The sequence below is a fragment of the Pleurodeles waltl genome, chromosome 11, assembly GCF_031143425.1.
Source record: "Pleurodeles waltl isolate 20211129_DDA chromosome 11, aPleWal1.hap1.20221129, whole genome shotgun sequence".
Lineage (NCBI taxonomy): Eukaryota > Metazoa > Chordata > Amphibia > Caudata > Salamandridae > Pleurodeles > Pleurodeles waltl.
The window spans coordinates 826,699,725-826,721,209 of NC_090450.1; the positions used below are offsets into that span (position 1 = coordinate 826,699,725).

At 42.6% G+C, this 21,485-nt stretch overlaps 1 protein-coding gene across 3 annotated transcripts in view; it reads left to right on the plus strand.

Annotated features, from left to right (window-relative positions):
- Nucleotides 1–21,485, plus strand: part of LOC138266189 (solute carrier family 2, facilitated glucose transporter member 11-like) — a 307,604-nt gene that overhangs the window by 152,503 nt on the left and 133,616 nt on the right. For all 3 annotated transcript variants that reach the window (XM_069214670.1, XM_069214669.1, XM_069214668.1), the window contains exons 3-5: nucleotides 5,650–5,810; nucleotides 7,842–7,966; nucleotides 10,925–11,054. In XM_069214670.1, the coding sequence (XP_069070771.1) occupies nucleotides 5,650–5,810; nucleotides 7,842–7,966; nucleotides 10,925–11,054 (416 nt within the window). The remainder of the gene's footprint in view (nucleotides 1–5,649; nucleotides 5,811–7,841; nucleotides 7,967–10,924; nucleotides 11,055–21,485) is intronic.

A 21,485-nucleotide genomic window follows, 5' to 3' on the forward strand; every position in this document is an offset into this window, starting at 1 on the left:
GGGATTTGATCCCTTCTCAACTTATTCTTAACAGTTGCAGTTTCTTATCTTTGTGCCCGTAATGTAATTCAAAAGGAAACTGAAGGTACACCTCTTCAATAAGGCTTACCACAACATGTTAGAACTCACCTGCTGCCAACCTCCTCTTAAGGATTGTGTCCTTCCATTGGCTCTTAACTGTTTTCAGTACTTGTTTGCTTTGCAGCTTTTTATAACACTATACACCATACAGAAGAAACATAAAAAAGGTTCAGGCTAACTATGGACCCAGGACCCAGAAAAATATCTTTATTTATACATTTGTAGAATGCTACACTATGACACAGTAAGTTATCTTCTCTCAGACGCTAGCCAAGCACTTTAGTCTGTATTTTTGCCTGTAACCTTCTACAGTCCTTTACCTTTTGCTTAAGCTATACAAAAGCTTGGCACCACAGCACCACGATTTTAAATAACACAGAGGAAAATTGACAACAGTGTAAAGAGCAGGGAGTACATGGACAGACAGTTCTTTGGTAAAATAATCAGTTTTCACAGAAGACGTGCATGCTGCTGCGTATTCTGTGCATGTAGCACCCAGAGATGAAGTGATAGACTCTCGGCTCTTCAGTTCTTCTTTCCCTTGTCATGTGCCATCTGTCCATGACTCCATTAGTCAGCTTTGAGAAGGTCCCAGGGCATTACTTCTCGGAACAGGCAAATCTTGCTGCTGGGACCCATCTACCTCACCTCAGAAAAAGTCATCCTTCTTTTCAAGTCACATAGTGTCAAAAAAATAAGAACACATAGGTATAACCTTTCACTCAGCTGCCCGATCCTGTGGGGCTAGCAGGGGCTGGATTCTTAATGTACGCATAGTCCCCACTAATGATCACACCTAACTTGTATTATATGATCTGTCATGAAGTAACTGGAGTAATGTGCTCCTCGCCGTAAAGCGCTTTAATGCCTCATCAGCTGTAGTAAGTGATATTGAATTACTAATGCTATGATGCAATCAATCCTGGCCGCGTCAAAGCTTTTTTAATGATTTTTTCTTCACTTTTTTAACTTATCCCCCAACCCCTTGTTTCTTCTCCTTTCCTTCCCATCACAATTTCTTCTCTCACCTCTAACGCCCCCACATTTTTGTTTTTAACTTATGCCGACCCCCTCTCCGTTTCTTCTCATCAAGCCCTCGTTCTTCTAATTTTTCCCACCAGCCCCAGTATCTGCAACATCTAACTACAAACTGCTATGAAGTGGCCAGCGCTGGTCACTTTAGAGAGCTCTTTAAAATAATCCTGTTATTCACCGCCCTCGTTAGCCAACCCCACCCGATTGCCAAAGCTAATAACTCGCCCATGGGTAAGATCTGTTGGTTTTGCCAATGCTTGTTAACTTTGCACCTCTTGAACAACGCTGCAAAACTTTCTGTCCACCCCAAATGAAACAGGGGCAGAAGGCCTGCAAAGTTTCACACACCTTCGGAAAATAAGTACAAAGTTAATACAAAGGGACAAAAATAAAAAAACACTATCTCTGGCACTCTAATTATAACTACAGGGTGGCTACCACCCTGCAGTCTGCAGAATCAAACACATTTACTAAGAATGTTAATGACTACATTGTATCTAGCTTCCATCTATCAAATGGTTGCAGATAAAATTACCATTAGAAAGAAACTAAAGAAACAAAGTGCACAAGCAAAGGCAAGTATAGAAATTGTGCACAAAGGCAAAAAACAAGTATTCCCTTTGTACCATTTTGCTACTTGTGTAGTACAGGGTGGAGTGAGCAGATTTGAAAGATTTTTACGCTAAGGACAAATGGATGAAACCACTGTGTAACCATTAAAGATGAATAAGATCTATTGCTAAGAAATATTTTAAACTTTCTAACTAGCAAGAAATTCTAGCTCATCCTTAATCTTTTATGACCAAACAAGTGACGATTTGATTTTACCTCCTACTTTGTCCTAGCTTTCATGTTTGAAAAGTGGATACAAGTTATTTGTTAGTTTTACTATGCAAATATGTCAATATTCTGTGAAATACGCTTTCTCCTGGGCTGCCTTCCATTTGCTCCACTCCCTTTTGTATGAGCAAGACAAACGGTGAACATATTCAGTTTTGTTTCTTTAATACTGAGCCAGGTCTCCTATAACATTTCTATGCTGTATACTGAAAAGCTAGGTATTAATAGTTGCAAATAGTTTAATGTGCAACGTTAATGAGGATCTACTATTGTCACAATTAAGAACTGCCTTTAGTGAAATATAGGTAAATAAAGAAAAAAGTGAGCGGATCAAAGACCAAAATCTCCAATGAAAAACATGAAAGAATTGAAGAGATTTGTGAAATCTGCATTCTGCCAATAAGATGGCCTCTCAGTGCTGACAGACTTTGGGTACCTTTGTTACCTAGTTTCAAGCATTCCACCACAGACTGTAATATGATTTCTGGTTGTTTGACTCCAATAGCCAGTAGTGAGGGTGTGCCTAGGCGGAGTTCACAGAATTCTGCTACACGGAACTCCACAAAGTGCCAAAAACACACTGCTGAGCTACATGGAGTTCTGCAAGCAGCAAATTTTGGGTAAGTCACGCTGTTCACACTGATTTCCAGCGTGGGAGTCTCTGCCTGCTGTAAAATCAATGTGAACTGCATCATGTGGAGCGCCAGAGAGCCCTAACTTCTTTCTGCCGCTCAAGCAGATTTTCTACTCGAGTGGCAGCTTCCTCAACGTGAGCAGCAGCGTTCTCATCAGGAGCGCTCAAGGCCTACCGCTCGTGTTCAGAAATCTTGTTCACGCTTGCCAACTTAGCGATTTCTCTAATTCGTGCTCACCAACTTAACATTGACAAGAGAGAGAAAAAAACTCCGCTCCGCGTCACTTCGCAGAGTTTTTCGGAGCTCCACACTCCACGTGGAGTAGGGAAAACTCTGCAAACTTCACCAGCAGAGCGGACTTCTTCACCCACCCCTAGATAACATGCTACTTTTACTTGCACATTTGCTTGTTTTTTTTTTATAGTAGTTAGTAGTGACTGCTATGTGCAGTCCAAGGATCTTACCATTTGTGGTACATGCCACATGAGAAAATAGGTGTGAGCATTGTCTGTCTCGAACTCTTTGTCTCAATTGATAGTATTGTCTTAATATGTTCCATAGTACCCTTTCAAACACAGAAACTGGGGTGCTGGATTTGTGTTGTCTAAGTGTGCTCTGTGTTCTTGTGAGTGACGTTGTTCGTGGAGATTTGGGTGTTGTGGGGTACTCTTGTGAACTCGATGAGGTCCAACAACATTGTGCTTCTGAGCTGTATTGGATTGGTGCGAAGTGTTCTGCTTCTCTGACTTCACAAACACTTGATTTAATACTAGCAATTTAAAAGGGTGGTAACAGTTTGTAAAGTGGAATCTATCTAGGAATGACCCCTTCGAATATGTGAATACCACCTGCTGCATGCTTTCCTTAATGTCCCTTCTTAAGGAGACAGAAGCTGCAATGATGCATTTCCCAAATGCAGATGTAGAAATGGATTTCTGCTCTTCCTCATAGGCAACAATTCTTTCATTTGCAGTCAGTTACATGAATTTTCAGGGGTAATTCTGCCTCATTAATATTAATGCAAACGTTTCTGAAAGTTATTTTTTTATCTCTTCCCTGGTTAATGCATCAGATGCTGCTCAAAAAAGAAGTTGGTCACATTACAGTGTTGCGCAAAAACAGTGTCTAGTTTGCAATCAGATGCTTGATATATCTTGCACGTCAGTTAACTTGATTGAAAGTACCATGCTGACTTATTGGGGATCTCCAAATACAATCATGTGTTGTGCACAATCTGACTGAACCTCTAAAAGCAGCCTATATATATAAAATGATTACCTTTCATGAACCAAATAGAATCTTAAGGTTACTTTCCAATTCTGAATTCCAAATACGAAAGAATCTTAAAGTCCGACTTGCTAGCTAGACACTTAGGGTCAAGTTCACAAGGGTAAGTTACAATTTTGTGTATGCTTACTGTTTGTAGTAATGTTGCTACTTTCAGTATTCACAAACTTTGCGTGTAAACTTACTACGAAAGTACAGGTTACACGTCTCCACCAGTGCTTAATTTGTAAGTAAAAAGGTGCCAATGCCCAAAGTCCTCCTCTTAAATTCACGGCTGCAGCAATTAAATGTTTGAACACGGAATACCAAGGCGGCGTAATCCTGAAGCCATCTCGGGCCTCTTCAGTACATATAAAGCCACTCCCCGCCCCTTCAGCTCACTCTCATAGCTTTCTACTTTCTCCCTTTGTGACGCTTTTTCGATTTTCCCTCCCTCCGTCTGTCCCATATGTGTCTTTTGCTCTCAGCAAATGCTTGAGGCAGAAGAATAAGCGCCGGCCCTCAAAAATAAGTGCCAGTGCTCAGCACCGGAAACAACAAGCACAAATTAAGCACTGGTCTCCACCCTCAGACACTGGTGTAACAAAGGCCCCCGCAGCCCCCACAGTGTGGGAGGGGAGGGGCCTGAGCTCCAGAGGCCCCCCTCACCACAGCACCTGGCCGAGCCTGGACGGGGGCCCCCTCCATGTTCTTTGCAGGGAGGCAATTTTGTTATCCCACTGCCCTTAGAGCATTGCAATTGGATTAATTTTGTGTGGGTGGGTGGGTAATGTCCCTCCTTAAGCCCATCCCTGAACCTCCCTAACCCCCTTTTATTCCTACCTAATCCCATCCCTGTTGGTATCAAGTCTACCCCTTTTCCCACCCACTTCTTCCAATTCCTCCCACATTTACTACTAAAATGTATATTTACATGTGCGGACAATCTGTAGTTGGCCTCGGAGAAGTTCACACATGTAAGTATAGGCGGTGTAGAGTTGTAAAACTCCTGATGTAGTTTGTGAATTGCACTCTGTAGTACGTTTTGTAGTACCACAAAAAGTACTACAGAGTGCAGTTTGAGAGACAGGCCTTGAGAGTGGCAGTTGCTAGCAAATGCAGGAAAGATTTCCACTCAAAACATCTAGAGAATATTTCTTCTCTAGGTCCCGAAAAAATCCTAATCGTGCTGGGTTTAACAATTACTGTAGTTGCTTTAGATGTAATAGGTTTCCCGCTCTTTTGTTTTAAGTGAATATGTACAGATATCTACATTTATTTTTAAAGAAGATTCCCACTCAACAGAACATGTAAGCTATTCCATTATGCCTGTGTATTTCATCCTTCTTTTTTATTTTTGTTATTAATCTTTATTAGTACATGGATACATTGAGACTATCATAAGTACCATGGCAAGTATTACATCATGTGAAATGGTTTGTACAGGTGAATGGCAATAGCCATTATCTTAGAAAGAAATGAAGAACAATAAAAAAGGAAACATGACATCATTATCTGGAACAACCGTATATAAACCTATACTTAGGATAACATTCTGATGAGACAACCTTCCCGATATCGTTATGATGTGCGCATCTGGTGTATTCTACATTAATTCCACTGATCCTAAGTAAAGTCCAAAGCAAAAATGGATACTATTTAATCAAGGCCTGCAGTGACTTATACACTGAAGAGTTTATGCGGAGCACTTTCATTGTGGTTTATCGTCTCATTTATATGTGAGGGCATCAACTCAATATGAAATAATAAACTTTGTTCTTTTCTTGTTTAGTACATCCAGACATTTATAAATGAAACATGGGCAGACCGCTACCAAAACGAGTTGGATGAAAATACACTGACTCTTATATGGTCGGTAATTGTTTCCATATTTACGCTTGGTGGCCTCATTGGGTCTAATATTGGAGGATCTCTGGCAGGAAAACTGGGCCGGTAAGAATTCCAGAACTTGCTTCACTAAAAAATATTCTGTTTCCTCTCTGATAAAGTCAGATTTTCGAAATGGTTATATGTTGTGATAAATCGTATCGATCAAGTTTTTGACACAATTTCACCCACTTACCCAATAATCAAGATACTGAGTACAGTAGATTTTGGACTGACAATTCACTGTGAATCACAAACCCATATGAGTACTGCAAAAGGTTTTAAAATTGGTGTATTGGACTGAGTGTTTTTTGGTGCAGGAGCGCACATACTTCGGGAGCTTTAGTTTATACTTTAACAGATTGAGGTCTTTGGAATGAAAGTGCTCTAATGTGTAAACACAAAGCCTAAAAGAGAGTCGTCATCTACTTGGATGGTAGTCATCTTAGGAATGCATTGTGGTCCAAGAGTTTCAAAGAATACCTTGCTCTTGATCCTATCAAACATACGTTTGGCTACAGCCTTGTCAATGATCCTTCCCAGGGAATGGCATGTTACTTATCGTCCAGAAGCATGTAAGGTCATTATGGTCGATGTTAGGCTTCAGGGGTATGAACAGGATCTTTTCAGTCTCGGGGGTGCACAGGAAGGCACCAATAAGAAGGGATGTGTTGATATCCACAGGGGTGTCAGGATCTCTTTCACTGTTGTTGATTATATAATTATATCTTTGTATGGTGGAGCCTTCAGGCTCAGTGGGGAGATGATTGAGGGTGGTACATTTTTGTGTGGTGTGGCATGGGATTGTCACTGTGATGTTGGGTACAGTAGTGTTATTGATGTGCTTTTAGATTAAGATTATCTTGTCCCAGACGTTGTTGATGGCTGTGCTCTTGTCCTCTTAATAGGTGGGTGGTGGATCTGGCTAGCCGTTCTCACAGTGCTTACATACCTTGAACAGCACCCTGTTTTCGTTAGAGATGTTGCTGACAATGGCCTTGTAGTAGGTTGCCTTCACGTCTCTAACAAGCTGACTTTATGTGGCATTCACTTCTACATTTTCCCGTTTGATTGCTCATTTACTGTCAACAAGCTCTCTGGTGTAGCAAGGTGCAGAAGGTTTAGCCTTCATGGATCAGAACCTGATTGAGGTGTGGATGTATGTTGCCATCTGGAGGGTATGGCTAAGGGATTTTAGCAAGGTGACAATGCTTGTGCTAAAATCTGATATTTCTGCCCGGGATGGCAGTTAGCATCAAGTTTGGCTCTTGGAATGTTTTTGAATAATCTGGTCACCATTTTTGATAGGCTATAAAGGGCCACAAAAAGCATATGGATTACAGCAGCTCCTATTGTATGTATGTATGCATGTAAATGCTATTTATTTAGTAATAACCTATCAACTGAGGTGGTAGCTACTAGGACATAAAGAATGTTGTCAATGATCACGGTGAACCAAACTCAGTAATACAAAATTGTGTCAGATTTGTTAGTGCTTGTACCAAGATCATGGCACTATTGTATTAGGCTCTCACATTCAAAACATGAACTGTTTTTTCCCACAGAACACATTCTTCATACCTGTAACTCTCCACACTTCTCAGAATCTCTTTCCACTACCTCTCCTCTTTCTCCTTCCTCTCCCATCCCTCTTATATTGAATCAACCTAAACTGCACTAAAACACATCAAATAACAGATTGGACTATCATGACTGCCTGGGGCAGTGCTAAGAGATACACTACTGTCACTCTTTCTGGTATTATTTGACAGGAGGATCTTGATGAATGGATGCATGACTGACCACAATAAGGCCATGTGGTATTTACACGGCATCTGAAATGGGAACCATCAGCCATGAAACACCTATATCTCACTTATAATTTTGAGTTCTTCACGTATCCATCAGTCTGTTGAAATGTATATATGACTAAGTAAAAAGGAAAAAAGCATTAGCTGTGTTCTCATACATGTTCTAAGATGTATTTTACTCATTCGTCAGTTGCAATCAGTCAAAGGACTTACAAATATTGCTGCCATTTCGTAAAAATGTATTACACCTTGGTAAATTCATCAACCCTGATTTATTTTATTATAGAAAGGGAGCACTTTTGACGAACAATTCAATAGCATTGCTTGCTATGGCTTTCATGGGAATAGCTTATCCGACTGGAATGTTTGAATTTCTGATCATTGGTAGATTCCTTATTGGCATAAATGCAGGTATGTGATTTCTTAAAATTAAGTTAGTACAAGAACAGTTAAATATGCAAAAGTTGTTTGCATTTATCCAGTGCTTGCTTATATATGCACCTATGCGTAGAAAATACATATGTTGTTTTTTTACTTAAATGTATTTGTTAAAAGGGCCCTCCCTACTTTATGTCTCATAACATGTCCTTGATCAGTAGATTCCAACGATATTTTTAATAGAGTTATTGTTCCTTCAGGGTTTATTAGTGCTAAAATTCAAGTCATCAAAGCTCCCATATCTTCTAATGCAGAACACGGTCCTAAAAAAATAAAGGGTCTATGCATCCAACATAAGAACATTCAGTTATAAGTAGCACACTTATTGGAATAGTGATGAAGCGGGTTCTGATGCACATGAACCAATTTTCAAAAGGGTTCCAGAAGAAATGGTGAAGAAGACTCGACCAGAAGTTTAGTGTTTATATAGCGTTAAATCAGACTGTACTCTTTTATAGTGTTGATTTACTTGTGGCTTCTACACATTGCCCTTCCCTTAATGAGCCCCTAAATTTCATTCATCCACCCACTAACTTCTGGAAGAAGTTATGCAGTTTCATCTCAAACTCCTGTGTACAAGTAAACCTTATAAAACAGATCTGCTTTTCAGAGAAGTAGTTCATTCCCATGTGCTCTTGAAGTTAGACTCTAGTAACTCATAACTATTATGAATTCCAAACATTCCTTTTTCGCTTCCCAAAGCAGCGCTTCATGCAGTTGACCTCTTGGTCCTGACCTGGAAAAAGTTTACTCATCTCTGGACAGTTCTTATCTCATTGACCTGGCAAGGAGTATCTTCAAACCAGAAGTCATCATACCAGCACCACACTTTGAGTCACTGAAAAATTTGACCCAAATCTGGTCATCCAAGATGGCCAACATCTGCTTCAGAGCTCCAACGCATTCTCCTGGAAAGCCTTTAGGAAGCCAAAACACTTGTCCAAACACCTTCTCGAGAAGTGCTTCCTGTGTGTGGCATTCCATTCCACTGACCTTCTAGACATCTCATCATTTGAAATGATCAAAAGGGAATAGAAGAGCCTCTTGTTGCAGTGCGAGTCTCACAAATGAATGACTTTGGACAGTAGAAAGTGCAGATTAAAACTGTTTTCTACTCCTTGTGAGCTGGAGCTTGCATTTACGTAAATATAGTTTATTTTCTAGTACGTCTTGTTTCGCATCTCCCACCCCATGGTATTTAACATATTCAACTATTTTGGTGTTAATTCACTGTTAACTTTCAATTATATGCACATTAATGCTGCTTGTATGCATGTAGATATTTAATTCTGTGACTATTGTTTCCATGTCTTTCTTATCCTTTAAATGATATATTATCATTGTGTATTTTACCATTAGCTGTTCAAACCTATGCCTATATTTAAATGTCACTGTCTTTAACCTCACTTGTAAAACCACCTTTATGAAGAGAGTTCTGTCACCCATTAGATCTTCTCTATGCTGTATAAAACTGCTAATACATGAAGCAGTCACAAACCTGTGGAGATCATTTGCATTGCTGGAGCCATTTTACTGTATTCCCATACCCCGTAAGCCCTGTTAAAGCCTTCAGTTTGGAGTATATACAGAACAATTATCAATATTCATAATCTATTTAATATATAGAACAACATGGAGGTTCCATTTTGCACCAGCGCAGGACTGGTGCATCAGAGTGCCAGCATCCAGATCATTTATAAACTACCATGACCATTTCCCACCCTGGAAATGGTCGAAGTTATCTGCAAAAGGACGGAGGAGATTCCTTTGCAGACTGAGAATGGTAACTAATCACTTCCAAACGTGATGGGTGTATGTGAGGGGATTTCTCAAGGTAGGAAAAGAAAAATATTTGCAATTGAAAATAGGCACAGGTTTTCTGCAGGGGGCTTTGTCCTGGGAGGAAAAGAAAATATTTGCAATTGAACATAGTCCCAGCTTTTCTAGAGGGGGTTTTCTACTGGGGGATGGGGGAAGAAATATTTGCAATTGAACATAGGCACAGGCTTTCTACAGGTGGCGTTGTAATTGTCGGAAAAGAAAATATTTGCAAATGGCTTCCTCGATATGGTTTTGAAATGGACCTACAATACCACATTGAGGAAATATTAGCGTTAGCCCCTACCCCTCCTACCTATAAGGCACCAGACTACGGAAACTTCGCAGAAATTAGTTCATAGACTCCGTACCAAATAAAAAGGACACACATGGTAGCCCGAGGCCAAGCTCCAGTTTGTTAAGTCGCGCGGCATGCATGCGCAGCCTGAAATAATGACCAGGAGCCGGCTTGGCATGGACAAACTCTTTACTTTAAAACTCCGCTCCTCCAGTACACTTTCCCGCCTAGTTCCCTTTTATATAACCCCCCCCCCCCCCCGCCCCACCGGTGTCATGGTGCAATCAATCTTGCACCTTCTGTGGAGGGGTAACTCCTCGTTCCCCCCTTCCGGGTCTCTCTCCATGTTGTTGACGGTTTCCGGCGTCAACATTACACAGTTTAACGCCTAACATTATGTCAACAAGAATGTTTTCCTAAATTAAACATAAGTATAACGTGGGGAAAGTCTCTTTGTTTCTGCTACACATTCTGTTAATGTCTATCACAGCTAAATGGAATAATGCATGTGATGCCTCCTTCTGATAATGACGTATAGTGCTATGGTCTGGAGAATCGATGTGAAAGTGGCTTGTGGCTTTATTATACGCATTCACACCCGTCCATTCCAAAGTTTTGCGGAAAAGTAGTCACTTTTTATATGATCAGTGAAACGTTTTTTTCGAATTGCTTTTATAGAGCAATGTTATTGGGGTGTGAACTAATACATGTATTTTCTTATTCGGCAACATATAGATTTGCACAACATTTTACGTCTCTAACTTTTTAACTTATGTGCAGGCTTAACTACCTTATTTTCATGTTTTTGTTTGTAGGCCTCGGTATTGTAGTACAAGCTTTATACCTGGGTGAAATTGCCCCGAAACACCTCAGGGGTTCCATGGCCTTAGGGACCTCGGTATTTCTGACTGGAGGACTTGTAACTGGACAAATTATTGGCCTGAGGTACAGTATTTATTTAAGTATTTATGATCACTATTCGTTGAACCTATCTTAAGGTAGATATATATTATCCACTGTTTGGGCTTGTTATATTGAAAGTTTATGTAATCATAAAAGTGAATGGATACATACAGTGTGATACTTCAAACTGTTGTATTGCTATGTGAGTATTTGTAATATTTTCAATACATATTCATTCAGTTATTTCTGTGCATATTGTACAATTCATCCAGTCATGTCTTACTTGCTGATTTCACAGACAAAGTTTAAACAATTGAGCGAAATGAGGCTTGTGTTTTGTGCGTCTTGATACAAACACAAAACCCATCTCCTAGTCTGGCCACAATACTGGTAACGTAAAAGTGGAGCCACAGAAACATAAAGTGAAAGCAGCAGCTGTGAAACCTCTTGTTGACAGATTCAGAGGCCGAAACAGGTCATCTTGACGACTGTCCATTGTTTGAGCAATATGGCCTGATTTAGAGTTTGGCAAATGGGATTCTCCATCTCAAACAGGATGGATATCTCGTCCGCTGTATCTATTAAAAGTGCTAATGGATATAATTAGGGCCCCCAGTTTCCATTTTTACTGATTTTTTTTTACCAGTAAATATAGAAGACAGAAATCATGTATTTTAATGACTTTATTTATTTATTTTTGTGGATAAAAATGGTTAGGCTTTTGTTTGTGTAATTATAAATACTGCCAATCATGACTGCCAGGCCATTATCTGTGCGGATTGACAGGTAAGGGGGTCATAAAACAAATATATTTTAATGAGGATTTAACAGCTGTGTATATGCATAAGCTTGATAGTAAAAATTTTCATATTTTCATATGTGTATTGATTTATCATCTGTGGGTCTTCATATCATTGAAACCTGTCGGACATTTAAATAATCCATTAAATAAATGTGGAAATATACTAATTTCAGCTTCATTTTTTCACGGATAAATACAGATAAAATTAGCAAAAAATAAATATGGATAAATAGAAAAGGACTTGTCAATAAAATAAAGACCATAACATCAGGAGCCTAGATATATATGCCTTCTAATACAGTGGATGGGATGGCTATCACGTTTGTGAGACACTATCCCATCTATCAAACTCTAAATTGGCCTCTAAATTCCTAAAACATGACAAATGCTTCAAGTCAGGATGAGGCACTTTGATTGAGAAGTACACATGGCCATGCCCTTATCAAGGACTGGACATTGCTGAGGTCTCATAAGTTTTACTTCTTTATTATCCAAAGAAAGGGTGACTCCTATCAGCTGCCACTGTGCCAGGCTGACTTAGATATATATGTGAAAGGTGTAAGAGTCTCCTTAAGAGGTCACTGTAGTATCGTGCATGAATTAGAACTGAACCTTTCAGATTCCCAGTGGACTCCTTATCAATGTGACATAATTGCTAGAATAGAATGTACTGAAAACTTGGTTTAGAATTTTGGAGTTCAGAGGGACATGCAGAGGAATAAAGATGTGTGATTTCCAGCTCCCTGTGTGGCCTAGCCATTGGGGGTATCCGGGGTGCCAGTTAGGACCAAAAAATGATACAAGCACATAACTTCCTTGGCGATCTTGGTGATTCTGAATTGCAGATGATGGAAGATACAAGGGATGGCATTGAATGCACCAACCTACCCTGAACTGAACCAGAGTAGAGTCAGAGCCAGGCATAAGATCTTCAAAACTAGAGAATCAAAAATAAGGATTCCAACTGCAGTTCATGTAGGATATACCACTGCTGTAACAAAGATAACCACTTTCCACAGGTTGAGAGGCAAGAAGAAGAGAGTTGGCCTTTGAGGCTGTCAACATGGTTATTCAGCTGCCTAAATACTTAAAAATACAACCAATGTTCTGAGTGAGCTAGGATGAAGTTCAAACATGACGTCCTTGGTAAGAAGTTGTGCTGAAATACAGTTGAACACTCTGCAAATCCACTGAAACCATAAAAAAGATGGAAGAAGCTGTTTTGATTACAAAAGCCTGTAGAAACATAGTAGCCAATGAACGTTATTGGACAGGGTCCTTTCTGCAGGATCACCCCAGATAGTTGCCTTCTTTTGCTGACCCTATTTTTGGTGGCTTTTAGGACTCTGTGCACTTTACTCCTTCTAAACAGTGGTAAAGTGATCGTTCTTTCCCAAGAAAACATGGTAACATTGGTATACCTCTGATTAGTACATTTAATAAGTCCCCAATAAATGGTTTATATGTACCCAAGGGCTGAAAATTAAATGCTACTAGTGGGCTGCAGCAATGATTGTGCCACCCACTAAAGTAGCTTGCAGCAGTATCCTCTCTAGGTTGACCATGATCACTTCTCTTCTATTACTTTACACTAGGCCCATGGACCTCAAAACAACTTCTAAACAGTACACTTACTTTATGAATCTGCAATCAAATTGCACATGCTTATACATAGATTCCATCAATCATGTAACTGTTATCAAACACCACCCACCCTTCCATGCATGTGTACGCAGGCTCTTATCCTGTTATCAGCTTCTAACCCAGCTGCATTAGATGACCTCAACCATTTATGTCAGCAGTGGCTCCACTAATCAACATCCCCTCATGTAGTTTTGCGATTCTGATTGAATGCTACTTTTCATCATGAACAGTGGTTTTAGGGATCCCCAATGTTGCTTTCATCTATGGTCGAAGTGATGCTATTGGCCAAACCTTGCCACCAGAATCATGTGGTTTGGATTCTATGCACTAAAGTTTGTGCTGGATTGAGGTTTGTTTTGACTTCAAACTTGCCCCAGATCAGTAGAATTCAGACTTCCATGCTGAGGAATGAAAGCTGACAACGTATCAAAAACAACCTTTCCAGCTTTGTGTTAAAACTCATCATTAAGTAGTTATAGTTCAGCCCTAACTGAATATATGTTTGCCAGTCATCTTGGAGTTCTCTTAAGGTCCCAACTGTACATCTGACCCAAAGTATAGACCACACCTAAATTTGAATATAACATTGACTGTCTAATGTGTTGAAGCTTGCTTAAAATGCGGACAGTTAGAGAGTTGGTTGTGGCAACCTAACATTACACCTCTCTTTAAGTTTTTAGAACAACAGCACCTGTCTTAGGAACACTCTCAAGATCATCCATGTTACTCTGCAACAAAGAATTTCACAAATTATTTACATTATGACACTGTGGTTTGTCAAGGATTATTTATGGTGTATCTCCTTAGAAGATGATCCTATACAATTTACCCCTTCCCATTACCCCCACTCCACATCTAATCAAGTCTGTTCTTAATGCTACCCAGTATGCTAAATCCCTGCCACCTTCAGCTGAAGGGTAACTCATCTAATCTCTGTCTGTTAGGATTCGTTGGAAGAAAGATTCAACCACTGATTTTATCAGAAAGCTATCTTCCCTTTGTCTCACATCTCTTTCTCTAATGCTCTTTGAATTGCCCTCTGATAAACAGGTTTTAAAATGGCTGTATTAAAAAGTCAGTCAACTTATTCCAAGTGAACCAAAACATTTATAAGAGTTCCTTGTCTTGTCGCTCTAGGGGGCTCTGTAATTTTCCTCCTGAGTAGGGTTTGGAACACAATCAAATAGGCTCATCAATTGACCTATAATAATAACGTAAGGGGTGGCCTGAATTTCGACAGGTAAATCAACCAGATGTTACAGGTGCTGTAGTAGTTTATACTACTATTAATCTTTTAAAATTATTCACCACACATTTGCCCAAAGTTGTTTCATCCTTTGCTAGTCCTCCCAATCCTTCTCACCAAAAGAATTTCCCTAAACAAGTCCTGTGGCCATCGCAATTGTTTATCAGCCAATCAGCCACTTTAGTTTTGAGGACAAACCATTTCTCTCTCGTAGATGAAGCAAGCACAGGAAGATCCTCCAACACAATGCACATGGACTGCAGTCAGGGGCCATTCAAGATATGTGTTAATTCCTGTATAGTTGTTGTTCCATATGATTTTGATTGGGCACAGGGTATTAAGTTGTCATGTTCCCTTGTGGCAGAGATTGTATTAATCTCACTTAAAGACAGTTGCAAATAATTCTAATTTATTGGGAGATCCTAGTCATTTCTGGCCTTGAATACATAGCTCTCATAGTATTGGATTGTCTGTGTGGAGTGCTAGTGGCTTAGGTATTCCTTGCTCATTCACTTTCATTTAAAGAGTTCTACTCACCCTGTTCATTATTAATTGCCCCATTACAGTGGTAAAATAGTTTGTTATTGAAGCAATGGTTGAGTCTACATTATTCTTTCCACCTTTTAATGAGGTGGCTTGTCTCTTGCCCGAGAGTTAAGTTCAGTGGCAAGGTATTTCAACAAGTAATCCAATATTCCTGCTTTTAGGGTCTAAGAGGGAGAGCCCATCCCAGCCTCCTCTGGGCTCTAATGGGTACAGATGTGCCGGGTCCTGGCCCTATTTTAGACCTGGCAGCACCTGGGTGGGTCCTGCACATGTTCCATACTACAGGGCTCAGTATGGCACATTTTTTCGCAGTCTCGTAGTCCCATGCCCCTTCAGTAGGCCAAAGACGGTGGGCCTTGAAGTCCAGGAAGCCCCGTAGCCAGCCCTGCAGATGGCTCTTGTCTCCTGATGTCACTTGTGTTGACAGACAACACAATCTACTCCTCTGCAGTTTTAATCTGTAGTCTACTCCCAACTCCTTTAATTGTTTAAAATTATCCCTGACATTATCATCAACCAACACATTATACCACCACATAGATAACCATCTACCAAAGCTAAAAGCACAATTCATTCACCAATTTCACAATACGTTTCCTCATGATGTTTACCAATAGAATCTTTCAGTTCAGCCTGTGGCAACCCTAAATCAAATATTTCACCTCTCTAGAAAAACTAGCACACACTCTTCTAACACTTTATTCATTCTGCAAAGAACAAAGGAAACATATTTAACCTAATTTATATTGACCACATGCTCATCACATGTTTTTGACCCATTCAGACTACTTTGACCATTTCCCTCACCCTATTTCAGATACCTATTCAACATCCGTTTCCACCATCAAAGCCTGCATTGCAAAAAAAAAGGGCACATTTTCTTAAAATACTCTCAATTACCACACTAGAAGAACTCTTCATCTCTTAGGTAAAGCACCTCAACCTACCAGCTAACAATCATTCTAACTGGAACTACATCATTATCATGTTGGCAACAGTAAATATTGCTGGTTCTCTACAGCTAAGGAAATAACCATAATGGACCATCCAAAAGTTGCTTTCTGCATTGATTTTGAGGCTAAGAAGATAGTTCTGGATCCAGAATGTGATTGGTTTAAAATCGAATCTATGTTTCTTTCCTGCACATTAAAAGTATCCAGCGGACCAGTGCTAACTCAACCTGGACTGGACCCTGATCTTGGTCTCTGTCAGATACCCTATGGGTCTACAAGTGCCTCCCTGAGGTCCTGGAGGGCATTAGAGGTCTACTCCTGTCGTGAATTGGGTCTTAAAAGAGTTAGGCTCCAATTTAAGTTTTGGTAAAGTGTTCTCTGCTGTCCTGGCGGAGGACTTAGCATCTGCCAGACCGAGGGTACTCCACCAACCAAATTTAGAAATTACCTCTAAACTGTTGGTCATTTCAAAAGCACTGGCAAGAGCCACTATCATGGTGGTTCCTGTCACTGCTTTCTAAAGTTTGCTGTACGACTCCATCAACATGACAGACCCATTTAAGGGGGCAAAACCAAGATGGCGACCAGTGCAGTTGCATAAACCAGAGCTCCGCGCAGGCCCCTGCTAATAATCCTGAAATCAATTGATAGCCGGTGCCGACGGGACCGCACGAGGAGGGGGGGCTTGGGGCGCCAGGCGATGAGGCGGTGACCCCCGAAAGGAGCGCGAGTGAGTCCCCGTGAGGAACGTGGCCTTCAGGCATGGCAGACTGGAAGGTTGCGCGGCCGTAAGGCGGAGCAGATGGGACCCTGAAACGCTGCAGAGCGGTGCGTAGATGACGGCTGGTCCTTCACCTTCACCGATACAGTGAGCTTTGACGGTGAGGTGCGGGGGGACGCCGACTGTGTAGACGATCCACACCACACAGGTACGGAGGACAGAACGGCTGCAGCAAGGTGACCCAACCCGGTGCCCAAGTGCCACATGGTGAAATCCGGGACCGCGACCAGCAGAGGTGGGCATGCGGACTGGCTGCTGCGGGGCGCTGACCTTCCGACCAGATGATGGTGATGGGAGCGGGGGCTGTGGAGTGCTAGCACCCCTGGCTCCCGTGCCTGCCTGCCACTGCCTGACTGGTCCCTCTCCTGCTGATCGTGGGCAGGAGCGAGCGGACGGTCCTGATCTCCGAACCAGGGGGACCTCTTTGGTGAGCCCCCCCCACCCTCACCAAGTTGTAGAAGCTACGGGCTCCCTCGATGGAGATTAGCTCCTTACGACTATCTCATTTGACCTGAACTGTGGCCCTCCCCGAGGAAGTGACTCAAACTGAAAGACGGGGCTGAGCAGTGACTGGGTGGCACTTCTTTATGAGCAGAACAGTGGGGTGTATCGCTCGGAGGCGAAGGGACCGGGGGATCCCCCCTTTTATCATGCTCTGATATGAGAGGACTGACGGATACCTGCAGTTGCGCTCTGGCCCTCCAGGGGACAACTTTTCTGCCCACTGAGAATTCGATCACAACTAGATGGCCACGCTCACCCGTTGTGGGGAAGGTGCTGGGTTTGCTCTGCGGTCATGATGGGGAAACCCAGGGGCAGTAAAACCCCCATGCAGGGTCCCGAAACAATGAGCCCCCAAGAATCTATGATTGCAGCCTTCACACAACTGGAAACTAGTCTAAAGATGCACTCTGCTCAGTTTGATAAAGTACTCCAAGCTATCCTGGATACAAAGACCTCCCTGGAGTCAAGGATTGATGCAATCTTCATAGATGTGAATCTGATCAGGGTGGATCATCGCAATCTGGCAGAGCGGGTTGTGGAGACAGAGTCCACGTTTACCTCTCTGCGGCCTACAGTCATGGAACTTCAAATCCAAATGATACACCTTCAGGCAGGGGCCGGCGCTCTACATAAGTGAGCGGAGAACGCTGAGGGGAGGTCTCAGCGCAACAATATCAGACTGCTGGGCTTTCCTGAATGGACTGAGGGCCCCAGCATGGAGTTGTTTGTGTAACAATGGCTGATTGACAATGTCCTAGGAGGTACTCCTTCCCGGTTCTTCTCAATGGAGAGGGCTCATAGGATACCTGGGAGGCCTCCCAAGCCCAGATCCCCACCACGGCCCATCATAGCTCGTCTCCTTAATTTCAGAGACCGTGAATTGATTCTCCAGCTGTCCCGAACAAACGGTCCATGGCAACATGAGACCGCAGAGATAACAGTCTATCCTGAGTTCACCATGGAGGTACAATGGCAAAGTAGCTCTTATGGCAAGGTGAAGCAACGCCTAAGGGAGCTAAACCTCAAATATACGCTCTTATTCCCATCCAAAATAAGGGTAGTAGATGGCGAGGCTATTCGGATGTTCTCTGCCCCTGAGGATGGATGTTTGGACATGGTTACACGCCAAGGGTTTGGTACGCATTCCAGAGGAAGAAAAGGATGTAACGACCTGGCTGACTCCCCAGGTTAAATGAAGACCTCGCAGACCACCTAGAATCAAACTGACTCGAGCACAGGCAGCTAAAGAGAGAGCAGAGGCAGTACTGGAGGCCTCGCAACTGTCACTTAACCCTTTCCATGTCCTGGATGACTGACCAGCGGGAGACCCGGTCTCCAGGATAGACACTCCGGCTTCCTGACAGACCTCCAAGGAAGACAGGCCGGTGCTTAGTCCTTCTACAGCTGATGACCTATAGAGACAGGAACAATGATCCGTGTTGGGCCCCATGGACTGCCTACCAGAAAGGTGCCTATCTTATGGCAGGCACACCTCCTGGTTGCCTGTATTTCCCCATGCGGGCACAGGCTGCCTCAGTGCTCTTCTTCTGGGAGCCCGTCCCTGCGGATTTTCCTTGATAGTACATCCTCTGTGACACCAAGAAGGTGTGGAATAGTGTGTGGGCCGCTGTCCCCATCGCATAGACTAACAGTGTTTGATAATCACCGTTTTGCATTGGATGCACAGTTTAGGAAGTTTTGGCATGCTGCTTGTTGTGGTTCACACCTGGGATCAAGGAGTTGTTCAAAAGGTTTTTATAGTTCAGATGTGTCTGGTTGACCGGGAAGCCATTGACACCTGTGGAGCATGATGGGAGTGGGGGGAAGGGATAGGGGATTGCATTGGACATTATATACCGCTATTATGGGTTCTGATTACGCTGCATTAACATGGAATGTTCTGGGATGGGAACTCCGGCTAAGAGTCACAGGGCGTACGCCTATCTCAGGCACAGGCAGGTACATTTTGCATGCCTACAAGAGACACATCTGACACATGGCAAACTGCTTAAACTTAGTCGAAGGTGGAGAGGGCAGATATATGGTACAGTATACTCTGCCTATGCTAGAAGAGCTCTTATTTGGATAGCCCCAGAGGTTCCCTTTGTTAAACTGACGATACATGTAGATACAGAAGGCCGTTATGTCCTTATAGAAGGCACATTAGATGGGCATTCTATTATGCTAGCGTCAATCTATGCCCCCAATACAGCACAAGGCGCCTTCTTAAATATGCTCTCTCCAGCCCTCCTGCAGAACCCTGGAGCACCGGGACTGTGGGGAGGGGACTTCAATTGCATACATGATACAGAATTAGATCGGTCAATACCTCCCCTCCCGAACACCCCAGGTATATAGATCAGCAGACACTTCCGGCAGTGGTCTTCTCTCTAAGTTTACACGATGTCTGGCGCCTCCATCACCCCAGCAACAGGGAATACTCCTACTACGAACCAGGACATCAGATTCATACCCGACTAGACTATCTATTTTTTCTGTAGTTCTGAGGATTGGGCTATGATGCGAGACTCTGAGTATTTGGGCAGGGCGTTATCAGATCACAACCCCCTTAAACTCACATTTCAGTGGGGAAGAATCAGGCCGCCCATCCACACGTGGAGAATGAGAGTGGAGGCCCTGTGTGATACTGCATACAGGGAAACGATGAAGAATTGTATCACAAATTTCTTCACTATCTATTCAGGTTCACTATATGACTCAAGGGTGGAGTGGGATGCCCTGAAGGTGGGATTACGAGGCCATTGTATAGTAACTTCCTGGGGATCAAGGTCTTCCCTCTTACACACAGTGGCAGACATAGAAGATAGCATTCGTAAGCTTGAAAAGGAGGCGATCCACCCCGCATGTCCTCTCTTGACAGCTAAACGGGGTGTATACCGTGAGGAGCTGCAGTGCCTTTGCAACATAGATTATAAGTCATATTTAATTCGACAACACACGGAAGGCGATAAGCCTCGATGCACATTGGCATGTCTGTTGCGGTTTGAGACCCCCACACTATTCTGGGAGCGATCCGTGACTGTAGAGGCCAGGTGGTGCACACGCAAGAGGCGATCAATGAAACCTTTGCCCTTTATTATGAGCAACTCTACTCTTCACCAGCTTGCTCTGCCCCCTATCACACCCAATTGTTTTTGCAGGATCTCACCATACCTCTTTTAATGCAGCCCCAGGTGAGTGAGTTGGAAAAACCCCAAGAAATAGATGAGATTCATTTAGCAATCCAACAAATGACTAGGGGGAAGACACCAGGTACGGATGGGTTCCCAGTTGAATACTATGCCACCTTCAGGGACATCCTTACACCGCGAATATTGGACATGTATGAAGTCGCCCACCAACAAGGGGACTACCAGACTCACTTCGTGAGGCACTTATAATAGTGCTACCTAAACCGTGCAGGGATCCCCTTGAGGTGAGCTCATACCGCCTATTGTCAATGTTAAACATTGACCACAAAATTCTGAGTAAAATCCTTGCAAATAGATTGATACCGTTAACTCACCACCTGATATACCCTGACCAATGTGGGTTTGTACTGCGCAGGGCCACGCATCATAACATTAGATGATTGTGCCATATTATGGAAGCAGTGTCGAAGGAGACTGGGCACCCAGTGGCCATCTCTCTAGACTTCGAAAAGGCATTTGATACCTTGGGTTGGCTAAATTTAACGCAGGCCCTCTGGCACTTTGGGCTGGGTTCCAAATTTTGCACTGGCTGACACTATTATACACCGTCCCACAAGCGCGGGTGCGAACCGGCACCCATATCTCTCTCTCCTTTCTTATACAAAGGGGTACACACCAGGGCTGTTCCCTCTCACCGGTGTCATTTGCACTAGCAATGGAACCCTTGCCAATATATGGCAATAGGAGACGTGGTTGGGGAATTCAGGTGGGACGACAGTGGCACATAACCTCACTGTATGCAGACGATGTTCTGATATATTTGAGAAGCACAGTGGGCGTGCTCC